The 22,886-nt window shown below is 41.3% G+C and overlaps 2 protein-coding genes across 2 annotated transcripts in view; both read right to left on the reverse strand.

The window, feature by feature from the left end:
- Window positions 1-1,084: 1,084 nt before the first annotated feature.
- LOC149301239 (lysine-specific histone demethylase 1A-like) lies at window positions 1,085-12,475 on the reverse strand. Its single transcript, XM_089484616.1, has 19 exons — window positions 11,969-12,475; window positions 8,703-8,868; window positions 8,418-8,551; window positions 8,010-8,088; window positions 7,324-7,416; window positions 7,086-7,192; window positions 6,843-6,924; window positions 6,575-6,669; window positions 6,324-6,466; window positions 5,806-5,896; window positions 5,056-5,190; window positions 4,894-4,967; window positions 4,679-4,790; window positions 4,276-4,408; window positions 3,327-3,514; window positions 3,032-3,146; window positions 2,321-2,448; window positions 1,539-1,685; window positions 1,085-1,261 (listed from the first exon to the last, which is right to left on the reverse strand). Exons 1-19 carry the CDS (start codon window positions 12,473-12,475, stop codon window positions 1,085-1,087), a joined length of 2,706 nt encoding a protein of 901 aa, XP_089340742.1.
- Window positions 12,476-12,490: 15 nt separating this feature from the next.
- Window positions 12,491-22,886, reverse strand: part of LOC149301240 (leucine zipper protein 1-like) — a 32,056-nt gene continuing 21,660 nt past the window's right edge. Inside the window, exon 3 of the mRNA XM_089484617.1 lies at window positions 12,491-12,679. Coding sequence (XP_089340743.1) covers window positions 12,491-12,679 — 189 coding nt within the window. The remainder of the gene's footprint in view (window positions 12,680-22,886) is intronic.

Raw genomic sequence — 22,886 nt, forward strand, 5'->3', positions numbered from 1 at the left:
TGTGCAGGTAATTTATTCCTTCCATTTGAGATGGTCCAGGGACACCTTCAGCATGTTTCAAACCTACAAGTTTTACCTATCTCATTTCAACAGAATGCAGCTCACCAGAATTAACACATAATTTATACACCACCCCATCACACATCTCTACATAATACAAAATAAAAAATTTAAAAGGAAAAAAAAATGTTGATTACTGTGGGTTAAGTTTAAAATATGATTTTGGAAGTTCTGTTTTTTTCACCTCAGCAACAAATGAGCCTTTAATTCGGCTGGATATTCCATAGGTGTATATAAAGAGGTTTTTAGATACTTTTAGTGGACATTTATGTAGCAAGATGCAATCTTAAACAACTATACATCTAACCCTATAAACATTGGCACTGAAAATTTATCACAATCATCTTTAAAAACAATCTAACCTTGAGCACATACAGCAAAAGATTTTCCAATTTATTTTTGAAAATAAGATGTGGATTTTAATCACTGTCTGCTAAATTAGACAAATGAAAGAATACAATTATCACCTCGTTAGAAGAGATAGCAAAGCCTCAAACCCATGAGAAAATGGAGGACTTGATTTGACATATCTGACTCCAGTTAGGATGCCGTTCCCATTTTAAAAACCAGTGAGACACTAGGTGTGTGATATATATCTATTCTATATAAAAATTAGCTACTCTCACAACACAGGTTTCCTTATCCCAAAAACCTCCATTTTCTAGAAAAGCTTTACTACCTCCATGAATCTTTAAAATAAATATTGTAGTCGATTACTACCTAATGACTTCTTTCTAAAGAAGGAAGATGAAAATGAATGCATATTAAGATAAATGTTTATTTAAAACATCAGTGTGCAGTCTTTATGATGGAAAAATAACTAGAGCATAACAAATGATGTAACCATTCAAAGTTCCACTCCATCAGGAAAACAAGGTTTGTAAGAAGACTGGAAAATTAATGCTTGGTTGATGGTTGGTCTGGTAAAAGTTCATTCAGAGATACTTGTAATTCACTATAAATATATATATATATATGTCATCATTAAGTGTAAATTAATTCCTCACACTTCGGAAGTCTATAACTACAAAGTAGGCGCAGGGACTCCTGGTGTAGCCTGACGAGGTAGATTATACATGACACCAAGGAACTGGTCTGCGATTCGGCCAGCCTCCCTCAATCCACTCAGGAGCGCTCCATGGACAGTTGCAGGGTAGTTCCGAATTGTGTGTTCCCCAGCAAAGAAAAGTCGTGGAATGGGCTAAAAGATAAACATAATGCAAACTTTGCTTGTTTTTGCCTCAAAAAAAATTAGATGTCTGTGTAGAATGAACATGAAAGGGTGAAAATGGGAAACGTCATGAACAATCTTTACAGATAGAGAGGAGGTATGTGGAGGGAGATAGATACAGAGGGAGGCCATTGAGTTATGTAAAATAGAGTAAGGACAAAACTGCATTAAATGTATTAATTTAAGGATTTATCTGTTTGTTTTTAAAGAACGTGTAAATGTTTAGTAGTTTTTCTGCTTAATTCACCTGTGGCGCTCCAGGAATCGCAGGTCCAGGAGTTATTGGTTGAGCCATCAAATCATAATCATTCCCAGAAGATCCAGCTGCCACATATGAATAAGATCCACGGGCCCATGGGTCAGCACGCCAGCGGCTAACAACAGTTTCTTTTGGCTATTGGAGAGTGGACAATAAAAGTAATTTAAGATCTATTATGCGGTTTTAAAAAACAAAGAAAAACCCACAGGACCACCGAGTTAGAGATTACACATCATATATGGTTGCAAGGATGATGTTCTGCATCACTTGAAATTATAAAGCTATCCAAATTGCAAGATTCGTGGTTATAGCTGGTATGTTATAACATTCTCTTGTCCACAAAAACTTGCTACAGTACGTTATTTAAAACTCCAAAAGAGGGGGTGAGACCCTCCTGTTGCTGGACCCAAATTCATTTTTTGGTGTCCTTAATATATATACATAGGTACACCGCAAGACAGAGCCTATGAGGTTTAACCCCTTCAGTTGTGTAAGGACGACAGGGCCACAGGTCCAATGTTTGCGACGCTGGTGATCTCCACAAAATGTTCACAATTTAAACACAGAAAACCTAGGAGATAGATAGATTCCCGATTTACATTCCATCAAAAAGTACTTGGATAAGTAAATGGATAATATGTTTTTTTTCTCCTAAAAAACGTTTATTAAGATGCACCAATAGAAATATAGTCAAAGGTCTAAGTAGCTGGTATAGGAAGGAATACAGTATCAATTATTCTATGATATTTTAAAGAAACATTAAAACATACCTGTGGAACAGCGCTGCTTCCAAATATCCCTTTGAGAATGGCCAAGCAGCGTCCAACTATAACGTCATCGCTGATATTTTCCATTATGCCTGCAGCTTCACCCGCCACCAGGGCCAGCAGAATTGGTGCTATTGCCAAAAGAACAATACATGTTGTATGTTATATCTTATCCTTAATATATTAACTTGAAACATACTGTAACCTTCATCATGGGTTTCATATCTTGTTGTGAACACTTCCAATTAATAATTTTTCTTATATAGCTACCAAAACTAGAGGTATGAAAAGTAAAAAACCTTTAGTGGCAAATCACCAAAGCTTTGGAAATGAACATGCAATAGAGAATAATAATTTCTAAAAATCTGTCCACTGTCCTGCTAGAGGAGGTCAAAATAATTGGCAGGTTTCAGGTTCACAAAAGGGACTTAACTAGAACATGAAGACAAGTGCAGCCCTATTGCAACAGCTTCGCGTTCTACATTGCTTTGGGTAATAAATCAAATATAATCCTTTAAATACTACAGGGAATACACAGCTCTTACATGTGGCATTTTAGTGACTGCTGCGATGAAAAGCAGTCAACATGATGCAAAAGAAATCTTGTTTTTATCACCAGAAGGTGACACATTTACATCAGTCGAATGCTTTTACATCTTCCCATAGATGAAAACAGCCTGTCACAAGAGAGCGAGAAAAGACGTAAATACATACCCTTGTAGAGATTCCAAAACAGGAAAAGCTCGCCTCTGCTAGCTGTGGTGCTACCAACATGACCAAATAAGTTTACCGTTTGATCCCAAAACACTCGGTCAAAGCACAGCACAACCTGGAATGTTAAGAAATGGATGTTGACTTTTTAAGTTTATTTTGCATTACAATATATTTCATGACACTCCTTACAGTCCTGTATATAAGTGAACATTGGCTATAGGTAATTTTACCAAAACAGAGAAAAACCGCACAGGACAACCGTCTATTTGTAAACCAGTCGATTTCGGACAATTACCTTGTTTAAGTTACCAAAGCCCATTCTTTGCACCGCTGACGTCTTCCACTCTGGAAGTGGAGGCACAAACTGGACCGCAGGAGGCTGTTGTTTTAGCACCCCCAGGGGAAGAGTACACAGTACAGCATCACACTTGTATATGAAGGTCTGGCTGGTAGACCGTGTGTTCACAGCAATCACCTCGCAGCCTAGAAAAATTGGCAAGTATTGGAAAATGCATTATAAAATATGCTCTACATACATTTCTAGGCAAAGAAAAAAAAAAAAAATTAGGTACACTCCACTATTCCACCACAACGTATTTGCTGGTGTTTTATGATTAATTAGACTACAACCCCTGTCAAACCTCTCCAAGCTGCTGGAGAGAAAGGGAATGCATAGCGGCGCAGGAAACGGACAATGTGCTCACATTCATTTTTATCTAGCATTATTTTCTGAAAATAAGTACCAGCGTGTTTACAGTGAGCTGTAAGGGATGTCTTGAAACAAACTATGCATTAAGAAGGGCCAATTCAGCTCTTTATGCAGAAGATCTCAGTGTTAACCCTATATAGCACATCGGCAGAATTAGATTTTTTTTTTGGTTCCCAATGTTTGACTAATAAAACACCAACATAATCACATTCATTCAAATTATCTGACAATACAAGAGCATCTCAGAATAAAAGTACAAACTAAAGCTACATCACTTACAGGAGAGACAACACTTTAGTATTAGATTAATCTGTGGGAGTAAAATGTTTCGGGAATTGTATTTATAGATAAACGACATGTGCAATTCACAATTTCTAACACAAGGCTTTACATCAAACTTACAGCAATTATCCTATAAAGAACAAGGAAAACGCATACATTTCAAATTAAAACAATGGAAAACTTTGATATAGCTTTAAAACCTGCGTCCCAGTTAAAATTACCCCGTTCGTTTATCTTGATTGTTATTACATACCAGATGCTGTGTAGCGCACTTGTCGGACAGCTGTATTTAGCTTGATGTCTAATCCTTCCGCCAGTGCCACAGGAACACAAGAATAACCATTGCGAACGGTTAAATGGCTGCCAGTGAACTCAAAATCATCATCCTTAGAAAGCAGGCCAAAAAAATATATATATATTAAAATGCTGAAGGAGTGTTGCTATCTAGACAGCATCATGGCCTCAGACTTTATGTTTGCTTTTTACTTTTTAAACACACAACATAAGTCATCCTTTGCACTGCAAGCCTCCATCTTTAACATCAACAGTATTTTGGCCCAGATTTGAAGTCTAAATTAGGGCAGAGGTTGTGCAATTTACACACCATGAATTTTACCAGATCACAAAGAATGATTTAACAAAAAGACAGGATATACCTGATCCCAGTGCTTCAAGGAGAGGGTAGACAATGGTGTTGCATTAGCAAATTCTAAGTTTGCAAAATGCCAGTCAAGTATTTGCCTGTCTCGTGAGGACAAGTAAACATCACTGAAAGAAAAACAAACAGGACAAAGATAAATACATACAAATGTTTTATATCTCACCATTCATTTTTTTTCTGACAAATAACGACTATTTCACTTATTCTTACCTTGGAGGGTTGGCTTCAAGTTCCTGCAGTTTCTCCTCTAGTTTAACCTGGGACTCCGATAATTGATCATATTCCTAAAGAACAGAAACAAAACCTCACGGGTTAGAGAACTCAGAGCATCCAGCGTAAGCAAACATTCTGCAGATCTATAATGATCGGTACCTTGATAAGTGCGTTTAAGTCCCTGAGTTTGCTTTTAACCAGGAACTCGGCTGTAATGTCTCTTGGAGGTTTCACCTCTGATGCCTCTTTATACTGCTGATGAAGCTCCTTGATCTTCTCTTTCAAGTTGACCATCTGTTAACATTAAAAGAAGAGCGTGAAGAAAACTACGGAGTTAAAGAATTTTCCAGATGACAGTTAAGACAAATCAAAACACATTCACAAGGTTCGAAAGGAAACAAAACTGCTTGAATTGTGTGCTATGCAAATAAAACATTTTAATATAACAAGGCACTCGAATTCCCCACCAAAATCTTGCGACATATGGTACGATGGTTTGGTTGCATGTGCCTCATATCTAGCGTAGGTGAAAGTCAATGCTAATTAAATTCAACAGAGGCAACACACTGGGATTACAAAAAGGGCAGAAAGCAAGCAAATTTTTGTTTTAGATTAGCACTAAACATTTTAGTCAACAACTCTAATAATCCTTTATGTCTTACAAAAGTGAGTATCAAACAACACATCCACCATGAATGATTACCTGATATGTAGCATGGCCTGGCTGACACACCAAGGCCCAGCTATAACAACACAACTACAGGGCAAATAACGCCAATGCGCCTTCAGATGGGCAATTACTTACTATGTCAACTGGAACTCTTTTCAGTAAATCAGCACAAATTACATTTTCTATTAAAAGGTCAATTTATCAACTCTTTCCTACACAAATACTAAAAAAAAACCCACCTTATTCAACAGGTCTCTTAGTTCCTCTTGAGTTTTCACAATTTTTTTCCAGTGTTCAATTTGTTCATCTTTCACATGTTTTTCCTGCAGTCTAAAGAAACAAAGGAAATATTGGGATCATTTTTTTTTTTTTTTTTTTAATTATAAAGTAAAAATGTCCTTAAAAGCCCTTTTAATCCTCCATGGCGTTGCATGCCATGAAAACATTCAGGCCACATTAAATCTACCATGACCGCATACCGTTAACCTATTCTTGACAGAAGAGATGTTACATCAAATCAGTAAGCTAGCAACGATGACGAGAGCGGAGACCCAAGGCTGTCTAACGACAGCCTGATCTCCCGTGTAACAACAGGGCAACGTCCCTGGCGCTGTAAAGCCATAGGATGTACTATTACATCCTTGGTCATCTAGGGCTTGTTTCCAAGGATGTAATAGTACGTCACAAATTGGATGTTAAGCAGAAAACCCTCTAATTTCTGTCGGCTTAAGCAATAAAACAACAAAATGAAACCTACTGTATAACAACCTCCAGCGCCTGCCCGAGTGACACAGGCTTGTTGTTAAGAATATTAAAGTCCAACTGATGGCTGAGGTAGGATGTCGCTTCCAGGAGTCTGTTGAATTCTTGTTCCACCATCTCATCTTTCTCTTTGGGTACCTGAAGCTCAAGTTTGAACACATACTTACAATTTGGGTTCTATTTAAAGACAGCAAATAGAATATATCAAAGGAAAAAATGCTTATCAGAGAGGTCATATCAACTTACAGCTTGTCCATTCGCTTCATAAAGAGGGCATTTTTGTTTGATTTTTGCAAGTTCCATGTTTACTTGTTTACTTATTACAGCCATTGGATTGCCACCTAAAACATTGAAACATTTAACAGATGTCAAACGCAACTTGTTACTCAAGCATACAAAAAAAAAAAAAAAAAAAAGATACAGGAACGTCTCGGAACAAAAACTATGTATTCTCTATACTGATTTAAAATTGGTTACATTTTCTTTTCATAGATGGTTAATATATAGCACTTACCAAGGCCTGTGACCACCATCGCACCTAAGTCAGCAACATAATTTCCTTTACGGAAAGTGGCGACTCTTCCTCCGACACGGTCCTATTATTTTTGGTTTAAAAAATAAATACATAATATTCTCACTTAGACTCTACTCAGTTGGATGTTATATAATAGAGGAAAGTTTGTCTGCTACTCTACCAGTAGTATAAAACGAAAAATAACCAATAAACAATCAATCTTCCAAATAAATAAGTACTTACTCTGGCCTCCAGGACTGTTACATCCATGCCAAAGCTCTGCAACTGTCGGGCTGCAGCCAGGCCAGACACACCTGCACCAATGATTATTACTTTACCAGTTTTCTTGGCTAAAGGATACAGAGACATAAAAATCAGAACCAAAGACAACAAGGTACATGACAATGACACTTACACCACAACTACCATTTGTATCCATTTCAAGATACATCTTATGAAAACATTGGAAAAATACACTTACTTGGCAAAGGTTTCAGTCTTTTGTAGATTCCAAAATTTATTAAACCATGCCTTTCAAGGTAGCAATGTACTCTGTGGACAAGCACCGAATCACCTGCAATTAAATAAGAATATATAGATCTTCCAATTACATCTGTACTGAACTATTGAAGATTATAACACATTATCAATACATTCTTACTTAGTGATTTCTATAGCGCAAATCCACAGAACTGTACAATACATCTAAAAAAAGAAATAACAGAGACAAGGCCCTTCTATTTATAACAATCTGGGTACCTCTCAAAAACACTAAGGGCCGAGTCTGATTCTCATGGGTACAGATACGTAGGCTTTATTTAATAATAAAAACAAGACAAACAGGCATAAAAAAAGGACAAATACTATCATTAAATAATCCTGTAAATTTATTTAAACATTAGAAGATATTAAGGGATTTTAAAGTTTGGTTGACCTTTCACCTAATCAGACACAAACCAGGGATTCATCATTGTTTTCTAAGCCCATTTAACCCCGGCCAGAGCAATTGTCACTAACTGTATGCATTTCCATGGCAAGTCAATTTTTCAGAAGTTTAACATACACCAGAATAAACCCGGCAGAAATATAGTATTTGGGCCGTAACCCATGTGTATTTTTTGTGCGATAGATATATATACACGTATGCACACACAAACATTCACTTACTATTGTAGGGCGCTTCCAGCTGTTGAAGTGTTGCCTCAAATGTAAGTTGAACCTTTGGGTTGTCCAACCACAACTGTAACTATTTTAGACAAAAGAAGAAAGGTGTTTCCCCATTAGGTTAAAGTTACTTAACCCAGTTCATTGCACTTTTTAAAAAAACTATTCATAATACGATAATAACGAATCAGCAAAAGACAACAGCAAAATTACAGGCATTGCAATGAATACAACGTGGCTTTTCCGTTTCAGCTAAGGTAAATAAGCTTAAGGCCGGCAATAATTCCACAAAATACCATAGGTGGTAAAACATACCAACCCTACTACTATTCCAAGAGACAAATTATATCGTAACAAATAAGTATTTTAGTAGTTATTTCCTATAAATAGCACACAAAGGGAATTACTTACAGTTCGATTTCGGATATAAAGGAAAACCTTCTGGGTTGGCTGAGGGCCACTGATAATGTCTGGGAAGCATGCTGCTTCTTGGGAGGTCATTCGGTCATGTGGAAGCCTACTCTGGAATGCAGCACCCTCCACTCCTATGAAGAGAAATCAGCAAACAGTGGATAACATGGTATATGAATAATAAATCATTGATATAAAACTAGCAAGTTACTGCTGACCTGCTAAGTAATGCACAAAATGGGAAAAAAAAAACAAACACAAAAAAACAAAAACAAAAAAACTCACCAGAGGGCTCTTCAGGCTCACTGTCGATTTCTTCTTCTGGAGGAGCCTGCGGAGGTGGTGGTGGCACTTTTTTCTCTCTTTCCGCTTTTGCATTTCTCTCCTCTTCGGAATAATATTCATCTTCAGAAAGGTTGGCAAGACTTTCATCCATTTCTCTGTATTCAACCTTGAATTAGAAAAGAAAAAAAAAATATTAAAAGGAATGCAAAGAGAAAAAATAGACAGGTACTGGAACTTATCATGGCAGATAGCTTCACCAGCAACACAAAGCCCGTATATCCTGATCCAGGAAGTGACCGGTTTAAATCATAGTCCCTATACCATTTCATATATGTATTCTGAAAACTCATTATTAGCTATTTTGAATGAGGGCGGTAATAGTTTAGGACAGATCTATGCTTTCTTCATACATATAGTTACTATGAACAGCCCTACAAAACAAAATTATACTGTTTATATTGTTTCTCCCAAAGTAGCGTTAAAATGTTAGCAATGCAAATCTCACTGGGTTTTGTTTATTCAAATTGTTCTACAACAGGACAAGTCCATTAAATGACTAACGTGACCTCAGGACACCCTACAGACTTAGAGAACAAGAAACGGGGGGGGGGGGGGGGGAATGGGGGCAGGAGAGATGGAAGAGGGTCTTCTTCTGATAGTAGCGACAAAATATGTTATAACATAGGGAGTGGTAGATGAATAACGCTCTCCAGTTTTAGGTTTACAAGTGACAACAAAAGAGGACAAGATCTTTGACTGCAAGCCCCCCTGGACATGTTCAAATAAGCATAACTGACAATTCAACTGTGGCTAATCCCCTTCATGCCTAAAACGTTGATGTGAATACGATGAAACGGTTCAAAATAATCCAATAACCTTTAATAAATTAGAACTTTACATGATTAAGAAAAAGAAAAAAAAAAAGGTTGCACAAGAGCAACGATGTACGTTTCTATAGATGCATTACTTTCAGAGTTCATCGCGTATGGCGTGGCTTACTCGTTAGCAGTAAGGTGAAAAAGGAAATGTTCCAACCGAGTTAAAAGCATTAAAAAAAAGGCATAATCAGGAACTGAAAACCATCTATCGCTTGTTTATTTCATCACAAAATGCAATTTAGGAATTAATTAAGACACACGGCCTCCACCATGTCTACCACTAAGGTGACACTTGAGAAAACCTCATGGACAACCTAGGAACAGCTCAGACGAAAAAGGGGGGGAAAAAAATAAATAAATAAATAAAAATGCTCAAAATGGGTTATTTGGAGCCTCTTGTAGAAGTTTATAATGCATATTGATGTCAGCGAGCAGAAATATTTTAAGGCACCCGCAAGCTCCTGCTTTATGGATTAACAACAAAGTACCGGTAGTAGTTCTGTTTAGACAATGGGGAAGATTTAGGACCAACAAAGTAGATCCAAGCGGTAGGCGGGAGTAGCAAAGCTATGGCTAGATGGCAGTATGGCTTTGGCCACCACGGTGGACTCCTTTAGATCTCATGTAGATCCACTGAATTTAAAAACCATCAAAAAGTCCGTTTTCTGGCCCACTTGGCTATCCAATGTGTCTTCTGTGTGACCTTTAATCATATATTATTCCGCCAAGTGAAAGGTTCTATGAAGAACAACATGGTTTTGAAGGCCCCTTGTAACTGCTCCATCTTCCACGTTCTCCTCACCCCCTGGCGGTGAAACTTACGGCAACAAGCAGATATAAATCGCCTCGTATGGAAGCCTCTGCTATAGGGAAGTGTTGTGTCAGATTAGCAACGGGCTCTATTCACTAAAGAGAGACTTCAGCTCCTTGACGTCACCACACATTATGAAGGTCCAACCCCAGTGAGCTTCTCCTGCAGAAGGATCCTGTGTAACGTACAGTTAAATTAACGAGTTCTTGAAAGTCTCCTAACATATTGAACTATGCATTATGCAGGGCCACCTGAGCCCTTGTCACAGGCCCTTTGTAATGAATAGTGACGTGAATGAGTTGAAACCAAGCGTTCGTGAATAAACCCCCCAAAATTCGAGCGTTGAAATTAAATATGCTAATAAGCCTCTTCTCTATCTTCTTCATGCTGTACGTATCATCAAGCGCATGATATAAGCAGGACACCCAGGACTTGCCCAGTAGCCCCAACTTCCGTGCCGTCACCCTCTGCCTCCCAGTATAAGCCAGTTTCTCCGCTGAGAGATAAATGGCCACAGGCTGGGAGCCTTTTGTTACAACTGGGCTTCCCTGTCTTTGTTTCCAGCAGCAGATGGTCTCTATTCTGCAGCACAAGGGCCAGACGTACCAACACAACAAGGAGGTCTCCTACCGACCCCGTCCAAGTCCTCTACTCCGCGGGCCCGGCTAAAACGGGGGCCAGGTGAAAGGCCGTGTTACTGTATACAGCTTGCAGGGTGCCATTTAACCCCTTCAGAACTGCACCACCTCCAATAAAAAAAAAAAAAAAGAAAGGCAGCCATTTCACAGTAGAGATGGGACGTTATCCCCCCACCCCGGCAGATACCGGTTACCGGTTTGAAGGACTCGTGGCCAGCAGTAACTTTTTGGGGGCCACAGCTCCATGGCTTTAAGCCATACTAACCGAAGACTGGCGGCCACAGGGCTTTTTAATGTGAGGAGCGGTATCCCCGTATACCAACACACGCTAACACCCTCTCTGCTGCAACGCGCACACCAGTCCCTTATTGTGTGCTGACAGTATACCAGGCACTGTGCACATTTACACAGATAAGTTCCGTCTGCAGACAAGACTGTGGAGGCTTTACGGCCTTACATAACACGAGAGGTATATTCACGTACAGGCTCCACGGGCCATCCACAGACACGACTATAAAAGAGATCATGATAAGCACAAAAGGATAGCATGCAGGCTGGCTGGCTGGCTGGCTGCATACTCGGCGCTGTGCGCGCAACGAAACGCCTCCCTCTCACACGCGTAGGTGGGAAAGATAAGCGGCGCTGCACAAGCAAAAGGAACACCGGAATGGCTGTGTGGGGTCACATGCAGGTAGTATACTCAGTAACGCTAGCGTACGCACAGGGGGGTGAGGCAGACAGCATTCGCAGGACCGCGTACATTAGCTGTATACAGAGGATTGCGAATCAGCAGTGTGCTCAGCACCGTGTAGACGTTAGCAGACAAATATAATAGATACAATGGGCTGGAGGCGGGCAGCGTACTCGGCGCTAAACATAGGGCTGCATAACCAATTGAGAAGGTGGTAATTTTACCCCTAGGGTGTCAGTGCCACCTACCTTGGCCCTCTTTCTCCTACTGGTTCTACGACCCTCGGGGGTCTCCGGTAGCCCCCCATCCGCGCCCGCCATGATACTCGGTCCCGATGAGGATCCATGCTCGGCCCCGGGAGAAGACCTCTCTTTCTTTCTTGGGGTCCTCTCTAAGGGCGCCCCTGTGTCAGGCGAGGCCATGATCCCGGAGGAGGACGACGATGAGGATGAAGAAGAGGCCGGGGGCAATGGCTCGGGGCCGTTTTCGCCGCCCCCAATTGACTCGATTTTCTTAACCGTAAGCATCGAGGGGGGAGGAGGGATCAACAAGTGGGGGAGGGTCGGGCGCACAGCCGAAAGATGAGAGCGATAACGTCTTTGCCGAACTTTCCTGGTAGTAGTAGAGACACAGCCCTGACACCAGCGGCAGCCGCTTTGTGTGGAGCCAGGAAGACCAAGAACCGATGTACGAGCGGCGTGGACGCGCACAGAGATCCGTCTCCGCCCACATGGACTGTCCCTCCCGTTGCCCATAGGTGGCGCTGCCATTTAAAAATCTTGGTACGCCTTCATCAAGAGCAGACTTGGGCACGACGCTGCATGGGCGATGTGGCACAAACCGTTGTAACGTTCACTTGGTTTCCATGGTGACCGTGACTCGCAGTGGCATTTTATGAGAATGCCCCATCGGTCCAAGTGGGTAGATGGCATAAGGCACGTGTAGCAGATGTCCGCACACTAGTAACCCCACAGGAAGCATAAGTAACACGGTAAAATATTACCGGTAAATGCCGCATTGGGAGCTCATGTTGACAGCTATACCAGTAGTGTATAGCGGTGGGGTTGCAAACTCAGGATGACGACTCAGTAAATAAACCCCTCAGATTTTATCCAAATATTAGGAACAAGTTATTTACGTAGGTTTCTCCCACTTGTAAAAGTTTGGCATATACAGTATATGACGGGAAGAGTCAAGACTATCCTAGCTAGGGCATTATTTTAGCTCGGAGGGTTTTAGGATAAATACATATTAATGATACATTTAAGGGCTAGATTTTTTATTTCAGACTATATCCGAATTTCTGTGTTCTGTTTAGACAATAGTATAAGATTTCAGACAGGGAAAACTTTTAATGAGCAAATGCGTATAGGAGGATTCAGCACTTGCAAAAGATGATTTAATTGTATATGATGGCTGGAGTGTCCCTTTTTGATATATATATATATATATATATACCGTATTTGCTCGATCTGAATATTAATCTTAATATTAATTTAGGAAAAAAAAGAAAAAGCCTGAATATAAGACGACCCTATAGGAAAAAAGTTTTACCAGTAAATGTTAATTCATGTAAACTATTACATTTTTTAATAAAAGCTATGATTGAGAAAAATATTTTTTTGTTTTTATTTCCTTGTATTTTCCAACCTGCCCCCCAGTTACGCACATCTGCCCCCAGGCTTGCCACTCCAATATGGCACTGTGGCCCATGATATGCCTTTTAACCCTCTATATGCCACTGTGCCCCATGATATGCCTTTTAACCCCCTATGTGCCACTCTGTCTCCAGAAATGCCTTATACCCCTATATGCCACTCTGGCATTAAGGGGATTAAAAGGCATATTATGGGGCAGAGTGGCATATAGGGAGGTATAAGGCATTTCAGGAGGCAGAGTGGCGTTCAGGGGGTTAAAAGGCATTTCATAGAGCACTCTGCCTCCAGAAATGCCCTATGCCCCCATTTAACACCCCCCACACACACACACACACACACTTACCGGTGCTTCCAATTTCCTGCTGTATACCGGGGCAGCAGTTTTCCTTCCGCTGCAGCCGGATGGAGGTGTGGCTAGCAGCGGGGGTTGTCTGCGTCCATCGCGCAGACCTTCCCCGACTGTCAGAGATCAGAGTTCCATGCACCGGTGCCTTTGCGGGGAACTCTGATCTCTGACAGTCGGGGAAGGTCTGCGCGATGGACGCAGACAACCCCCGCTGCTATCCACACCTCCATCCGGCTGCAGCGGAAGTTGTCTACGCGGATCGCGTGGATGTCAACCCGCTGCCCCGGTATACAGCAGGAAATTGGAAGCACCGGTAAGTGTGTGGGGGGGAGTGTTAAATGGGGGGGAGACAGAAGGATCCAGGTCCCCTGCAGCGGTGCGGGGGATCTGGATCTTAGTCTCATAGTCAGACCTCTATTTGAGGTCTGATTATAAGACGACCCCGATTAGAAGACGAGGGGTATTTTTCAGAGCATTTGCTCTGAAAAAAACCTCGTCTTATAATCGAGCAAATACGGTATATATATATATATATATCTGTTTTGTGATTTTCCCAATTTTTGCATGAGTTATGATAGCATTAAGGGTACCCCTATCAGCATATCTGGGAACTTTTCTGGTCTGGCTAACCAGACCCTTCCCTTGCGGGATGTGGTCAGGACTGCATGCTGCCGTCAGTGGGCGGTCCCTCTGCCGTCGGTTGAGTTCCCGCTGCCGTCGGTTGAAGGAAAAAATGGGCGGGAAGCGGGGCGTGTCAAGACCCCGCTCCCACGACCCGGAAGATTCGGGTCTTGACCCAGAGAACCGGAGGAGCAGCGCTCACCCGGCAATCTCCGGGTCAAACCCGGAGAGTTCCCAGGTATGCCTATTAGGTGATGAACCCTTGACAATGAACATTGGATGGCAGCTCTTCCGGTAACGTCCTTTTGCCCGACCCTCCAATTGGGTGGGAGGATGTCACCAAAGGTTCTGGGATTGGAGTATCAGGCTAGAGGATGTCAACAGAGGCTCTCCATTTTGGTGGATTTGTTTGCGAGAGGTAATGTCCGTGGAAATGCGGACGAAGATAGAAAATGAGAAGAAAGAAGATGCGGAAAAGGTTGGCAAAAGCAGAATTTTGTTCCCGAATTAAAAAGGCTCCTCCCCATTTTCGTCCAAACCGAATTGGTAGGGAGTGTAATTTGTTGCCCGGAAAACGAATGGCCCAAGAACCAATTAAAAAATTTGAATGGGTTTTGGCCCATTTGCACATGTTTATTAGGTTAAATAGTGCAAATTAAATAAATTATCCTTCGTCTAAGAAGATGTTAATAATTTAGGACAATTTGACCTCAACTGTTATAAATGGGTTATATCCTTTTGAAATGTTGGGAGATAGTTACATAGTTACTATTGTTACATAGTTACAAGGTCTGTCGTACAAGACACTACCCATGTGTTTGAACTACATATTCATATTCAGACCCCCTCATGGGTTTGTCGCAAAAAGTGTATAGCACATGCACACCTCAATACTGTAGCTCAACCTTCCCCCATGAGTTATATGGGATATCTTCTTTCTTTCATATTGGTAGAATTGGGTATTGGAGTACTGAAGCTGACCAGTAGGTGATATTCTTCCATGAACATTATTATAGCATAAAGTTCTTTATTTTCAATATCACCAGTCTGTTCTGCAGCTGATCTTTCACAGAACAATGTTGACAGGGACCTGTAATGACTTTAATACGGATTTTATATAAAGTTGCACATTGTGAGGTTGAAATAGTTATGTAGAAATTAGGAGATTATACCGTTCTCTCTTCCATTGCCGCAAGAAGCCCTGGGAGCGAGGAAAATGAAAAATTTTGAAATTAAAGTTTAGTTCTTCTTGGTTTTTAGCCAGAAGAACACATTCAGAATTCAAATTAAGGTGACTGACTAAGGACGTACCGAAGTTTCAGTGTGTTTATGAACATGAGTATGTCCATGAATGTGTTAAAGTGTCAGTGTATGTATGTACGAATGGTGGGAGTGGAGTTTTGTATCACACTATTATTACTCATTGACCTTGTTTAGAAATCTTTATGATTCGTAAAGGATCAAGCAAAGATCTATGTTGTTTACTGTTCCCTAATTACTACCCGCCAGCAAATAATGCCGAGTGCGGGGATATGAGGTCATCCCTGCGCTCTGCAGCAATAGCTGGCGTGTAGTGATGAGGGAGTAGTAAAGCGAGGTCTGAAGTGACGGATCCCACCACAGGATACAGGATGGAGGCAGAAGGAAGAAGCATGGTGGATTGTGGAAGAGGTAAGAGATGGGGGGGAAAGGGGTGTAAGTGCAGTGTACATGTATATGTGTGTGTGTGTGTGTAAGGGCAGTGTACATGTATATGTGGGTGTTTAAGGGCAGTGTATGTGTATATATGTGTGTGTGTGTGTGTGTGTGTGTGTGTGTGTGTGTGTGTGTGTGTGTAAAGGCAGTGTATGTGTATATGTGTGTTTATGGGCAGGTGTGTGTTAGAGCAGTGTATATGTGTGTAAAGGCAATGTATGTGTATATACTATCTGTATCTTTAAGTTGATATTGCATGGCCAATAGAAATCCTGTGGGTGTGTAATGGCAAGTCAGTTTGTGCCCTCCGTGATGTAATCAGCACCATAATAACTAGGTGGAATTAATTTTTACTAATTATGTGGGTAGGACAGAGTGGGGGGGACATTGGGTCAGTGAGTGTGGTAAATGTTCAAGAAAGTATTTGATAGTTGTGCTGGAAAGTGTCTCTGGAATTATTTTGTTGATAACTGGCCACTTTATTAGCTACACCTGTTTAATTTGCTTGTTAACACACAAAGCTAATCAGCCAATCACATGGCATCAACTCAATGCAGTTAGGCATGTAGACGTGTTCAAGACAACTTGCTGAAGTTCAAACTGAGCATCGGAATGGGGAAGAAAGGGGATTTAAGGCAGGCTGGTCTGAGTATTTCAGAAACAGCTGATCTACTGGGATTTTCACGCACAACCATCTCTAGTGTTTACAGAGAATGGTCAGAAAAAGAGAAAATATCCAGAGAGAGGCAGTTGTGTGGACGAAAATGCCTTGTTGATGTTAGAGGAGAATGGACAGACTGGTTCGAGATGACAGAAAGGCAGCAGTAACTCAAATAACCACTCATTACAACCAAGGTATGCAAAATACCATCTCTGACCGCTCAACGTCAAACTTTGAACAGATGGGCTACAGCGGCAGAAGACCACACCGGGTGCCACTCCTGTCAGTTAAGAACAGGAAACCGAGGCTACAATTCACACAGGCTCACCAAAATTGGATAATGGAAGACTGGAAGAACGTTGCCTGGTCTGATGTGTCTCGATTCCAGCTGTGACATTCAGATGGCGGGGTCAGACTTTGGCGTAAGCAACATGAAAGCATGGGTCCATCCTGCCTTGTATCAACGGTTCAGGCTGGTGGGGGTGGTGTACACTTTGGTCCCCTTAGTACCAATTGAGCATTGTTGAAACGCGACAGCTTACCTGAGTATTGTTGCTGGCCTTGTCTGTCTCTTTATGACCAGAGTGTACCCCTCTTCCGGTGTCTACTTCCAGCAGGATAATGCATCGTGTCACAAAGCTAACATAATCTCAAACTTTTTTCTTGAACGTGACAATGAGTTCACTGTGCTCCAATGGCCTCAACAGTCACTAGATCTCAATCCAATAGACCACCTTTGGGATGTGGTAAAACAGGAGATTTGCATCATGGTTGTGCAGCCGACAAATCAGCAGCAACTGCGTGATGCCGTCATGTCCATATGGGCCAAAATCTCTGAGGAATGTTTCTTGCACCTCGTAGAATGTATGCTACAAAGAATAAAGGCAGTTCAAGGCAAAATGGGGTCCAACCCGGTACTAGCAAGGTGTACCTAATAAAGTGGCCAGTGAGCATATGTTCCCAGCATGTTTTCAATCGGGAAAAAAAAAGTGTTGTCTTAACAACCATAAGAGGGAGACAGAGTTCTACAACTGAATGTCCTTCACAATAAGAAACATGATACAGCAAATTAAGTAGTGTCAACTATACAATTTGCATTACTAATGTTTGAGTTGATATGCTTCTTAAAAAAAAAATGAGGCCATAGACTGCCAAAGCATCTAAAGTATGCCACAAAATACAGAAACAATATACCAAGGATAATTTTTAGTAGCATTGGTTCATGTGAACACTGATTAAATGTGTACATTATTATTATTTATTATTATATTTTCTTTATAGTGTCAAAGCTTTATGCAGTACTTCTTACAGTACATGCATTCAAAGATCAAAACTAGAATCACAAGCTTACAATCAAGAGGTTTATAAACCAAATTACTGCTTGTCCTTCTGCACTATGAACTTTTTCTTAGAAAATAACCTAAAGTCAATATGAGCCATGCCTAGCTTTAAGCTGCACATTGTGTATGGGTAGAGCACAAAGCTGCCCTATAGCGTGACGGAATTCCCAATATTTGTACCTTAGATAGAATCATATTTACTTGCTTTGTCCTGATTACTTGTTCTGTTTTGTGACAGTTATTATTATATAGGTAGCAGCAACTCAAGAAGCTGAATATGCCATTTATGCTCTTTAGGCTGTGCGCCTGTTCTGAAAATGTTATGCTGTGTACATTTGCAGGTTCTGAACAAATCTTAGGGTTGAGCACCCCACAGGTGCCCCATTATTAGTGTCCAGAGAAGGCTTTAAATTGCTCGAGAGTCTTAGTGGGTTAACATGGAGTGCAGTCTCTCTGATTCAGCTCCTTGGTAAGCAAGATAGTCATGTAAAATTAGATAGGACACATGGTAGGCTTCTTTGACCAAGCTACCTATGCCACCTCAGGGCTGCCATCAGGGGAGTATGTCCAGTACTGGTGTTATTTGTAGCTTGGTCCAAGCAGCATCACAAGCTGAGAAACTAAGTGACAGTCTTCGCGCTCAGCCCCTCCCGCTATTTCCTCTACCTGGTGCTCCGTCAGGCATCCCAGGGTCTTACGGCAACCTCCACTAGCGTGCGTTACCGCAATCACAAACTGGCATGTGCAGATGGCTCTCTCATACATATTCATGAGACTAGTTAAAGGGCCATTATTTAAAAATTATCCAGCTCCCCTCCCCTGTCTAGTCCTCTAATTATTTGCTGATATTGTGGTTTGATATTGACACCTGCTTGCCTCCAAAATAACATGGATTGCTTCTACTCAGTCCTGTTCCAGTGTATCTGGTTATCCTTGTCTGTTCCAGATTTAGTTGGCCCCTAGAGGGCGTCCTTCACCATTTCTCCATTACAGGTCTGCTTCCTTTTCTGCCAGCGGGCTACAACTGGTGTGCTGGGCCCAAGTAGGCAAAAAAGCCAGGCCTCTGTGCTTGCCCAGAGAGGTGCACTGAAGTAGGAGATGTAGTGTACAGCACCTAGATGCACGATAACTGAGGCGCTCAGCGGGGTCAAGTAACATGCATCACGTATAGTGTATAGTGTATAGTGTACAGTGTTTAGAGTCAGTATGCGAGTGCCTGGGAGATGGCGCGTAGTGATGAGGGAGCAGTGAAGCAAGGTCTGAACTGACAGACCTCACGCTTCTAGCACAGGATAGAGGATAGAGGAAGGATGATGGGGTAAGAGTTGGTGAGAAAAGAGGTGTAAGGGCACTGTATGTGTATATATGTGTGTGTTTGTAAGCTTGTGTGTGTAAGGGCAGTGTAAGTATTTGTAAACTGGTGTGTAAGGGCAGTGTATGTGTATATGTGTATGTGAAAGCAGGTGTGTGTAAGGGCAGGTGTGTGTGAAGGCAGTGTGTATGGGCAGTCGTGTGTAAGAGGAGTGTATGTGTATATGTGTGTTTATGGGCAGGTGTGTGAAAAGGCAGTGTGTAAGGGTCCTGGGAGGGAGGCTAACATTAGCCTTTTTATATTAAAAAAACAAATCTCTGCTGCTGTGGACTACTCTTCCAATGATGCTCAGCCAGAATTATGGTGGACACTAGACTTTTCGTTGTTCAGCCCAAATACTGACCATACAAACATGGCGGCGGCAAAACGAAGACGAAGACGCACAACACAAAGAGTCCTTTCGCCGTCAGGGTTAAAGGGCCGTGCAAACTACTCTATTGTTCGCCTGCAGGGGCCTCCTCTGCATCAACCAATTGGCGGCAGACCGGCGTGGGACCCCAGCAGACACGGTAGGTTTGCACTACTGTCTAGCTTTGAGTGTCCAGTAATAATTATTTCTGGTAACAGTTATTAAAAGACCTTTTTCTATGGCCCACGTATGTAACAGGAAACAAGCAAGCTAGGAAACAAGACAGTAAAAATGATTTATTCCACAGACAAGTTGGGTGAGGAGGTATGTGGCTCTGCATAAGCTTAGCCATACTTCAGACTTGAGGTTGAGCTGCATGCAAGCTTAACAGGGTTTGCCTGCTGCCCAAGGAAAGCCAATTTGCATTTTTCTTCTTTTCACAAGCCAGATCAAGCCAGTATTTAGGCCCAAGCCCAGCTCAAGCACATGACCCATGCACTTCACATTATCATTACGGCACTGTGTATTAACTGTTCAAACACCAAAAAAATGACACGGAGGCACATTGGATTTAGAATTGGCCATGGCATTTATTTACTAAATGCCGCAACATTGTTTATTACTCCAAATTTAACGGTATTAAAGAAATGTACACATCCTAAAATTCTGAATTTAAAACTGAACGGACCATAACATAATCGTCCTATTGACGACACCAGCACCGCCAGATACCACCGGTCGTTGTAAAACTCAGGACATGATGGGTTGGGGCAATAAACACCTTGAATGTAGAAAAACCTGTATGGGCATCACTCTGACATCTATCATCTAACCTACAACATGAATGTATGCCCATACCACAAACTAGATCAAGGTCTAAAAACCTCCGGATCACTCCGGAAGATCCCAACATCCAATGCAGCATTCCTCCGCTGAACTCCTAGACTCGGGGAGGGAGGGCGGGAATCTTCTCTCCTCTGTATATCAGTTGAAATAATAAATATGGTTATTTTCACATAAATTTATACAGTATATTTTCCCTCCAAAATAAATCCCACCCAGGTGATACTGAGTAGCTGACCGATGTTTGACCCCAAATCCTCCCCAGTTCCTTCCTGTGTGCATGGCTGGGTCATGTAACTCCTTCTGCCTATACGTCTCCAGGGGTCTCTTACTGTCTCCCCCAGCTAAAATAAAAACAGTATTTACTGGGACAAATAGTAGCAATTAAAAAGCCTTGTACGTTTATAGGTTACAACAAGCGAGGGTGAACTGGCAACACTCATGGAGGGGGTGCGTTGGATTCCAGCAAGTTGGTCTGGTAATAAAGCAGCCTAAAGATCATGGAGGACAATAATACACATGCACAGACAGGGCACTCTTTAATGCGGGGCAAAAGGGGCCCGGAGCCCAGTCATTCAAAGGAGCCACACAGCAATTGTCCCTTGAGCCGGCAACAAACTAGGCTTCCCCTGGGCGGTAAAAGAAGTTCCTCACGCGGTGTGCAAGCAACACAGAGGTTAGCAGTGGGCCCGTATGAAAGTATGTGAGCGCCACAGGCAAATATGCAGTTGAGGTAAAGGGGTGCGGGTATATGAGTATGATTATGTGTGAATGAATGATTATTTGTGAATTTGTGAATGAACGAGTATCTGTGAATGAGTGAATTAATATTTGTAAATGAGTATCTGTGAATGAGTAAGTAATCTGTAAGTGGGGGGCAAAGATGGCACAAACACGCTGTTTGGGGCAAAGATGGCACAGAGACGCTGTTTGGTGACAAAGATTGCAGGTCCTATGCATCCAATCTGGGTCCTGGGCAGGTCCTGCGGATACAATTTGCGTGTTGGGACAAGTCCTATACATACAATCTAGGTGCCAGGGCTGTCCTTTGCAACCTGTGATCTATGTCTGCAATGTAGGGTTTCCATTCATAATTAATATTTGATCTATTCCTTCAATGCCGAGTTTGCTTGTGGTTTCTCAGTTGATCCATAATTGCAAGGCAGGGTTTGTGTGTTATTTAGTTGCCCTGTACCTGCAATGCTGTCTCATGTGTTATTAGTACCTGCAAATAAAGGATTTGTGTGTGTACATAAAGGTACATAAAGGGAAAACCGAAAATATAAATAAGTACATTCTCTAGGCAGCCTGAGGGCTATATGTGGAACTGTGAGTAAAACACACAAACGTTCAAGTAATGGCACAAAATCTTTAAATTAGAGCAGCTAACTGCCCTATAGGCACCAGTAACATCCACAAGTATTTCAGTTTATAGATGGAAGGGAAACCATATATTTAATGTTGTACATTCTTGAGAGAATTACTGATGAATTGACATGCATTAAAATTCTTCTTAAAATGGTAATGGAAATATTATCTAGCAAGGTATTTCAAAAACCTGCGAAATGTGTTTTTGATCAGGAACAGTTTAAGATTTTAGACTACATCCTGTCTTAATCTTAGATTTAGGCAGTACATCAGAGCACTGGAAATCTCACAGCCATTGTGTGGTTAATCCAATGTACATTGTGTCTAACTGCTTTGTATGCTTCAAAAAGCAGCCCCTCACCCTAAAAATCCCTATGTACAATGTCATAGGAGCTGCCTTATAAAATATTCATATAAATGTAAATGTCGCAAGGTGGATATATACTATGCTGCTTTGATTTAAAGTGCCAGCTCACTTGGCTATTGCTATCCAACAATTCAACAAAGCTCATATTGTGACCAAAAGAGCTGAATGATATATATACTGCATACAACACTAAATGAGGCAATGCCATCCAAGGAACAGACACTATGCCACAGCTAGCCACCTCCCCACCTGTCAAATACTCCTAACAAAATTGGCAAATGTTGTTTTTTTCATTTTTTTAAATATATTACTGATACTGAATGTTGGACTATACATTAGATGTATACATCTATCCAATTTGGTATCAAAAGAAAGCCCTATCTATCCTTAGAAAACGATGTATGCTTTATGTGGTTACTGTAAAAATATAAAAATAGCGAATCATGGGTGAACAAACATTTTGGAAAACGTACCCTCAAGAAGGCATAAACAATAATAAAACACCTCACCTATTTTTTCTTCTAGAAAAATCCGAATAAAAGGTGT

Source organism: Sceloporus occidentalis, unplaced genomic scaffold (genome assembly GCF_023333645.1).
Source record: "Sceloporus occidentalis isolate IW3139 unplaced genomic scaffold, rSceOcc1.0.p SCAF_22, whole genome shotgun sequence".
Taxonomy (NCBI): Eukaryota; Metazoa; Chordata; class Lepidosauria; order Squamata; family Phrynosomatidae; genus Sceloporus; species Sceloporus occidentalis.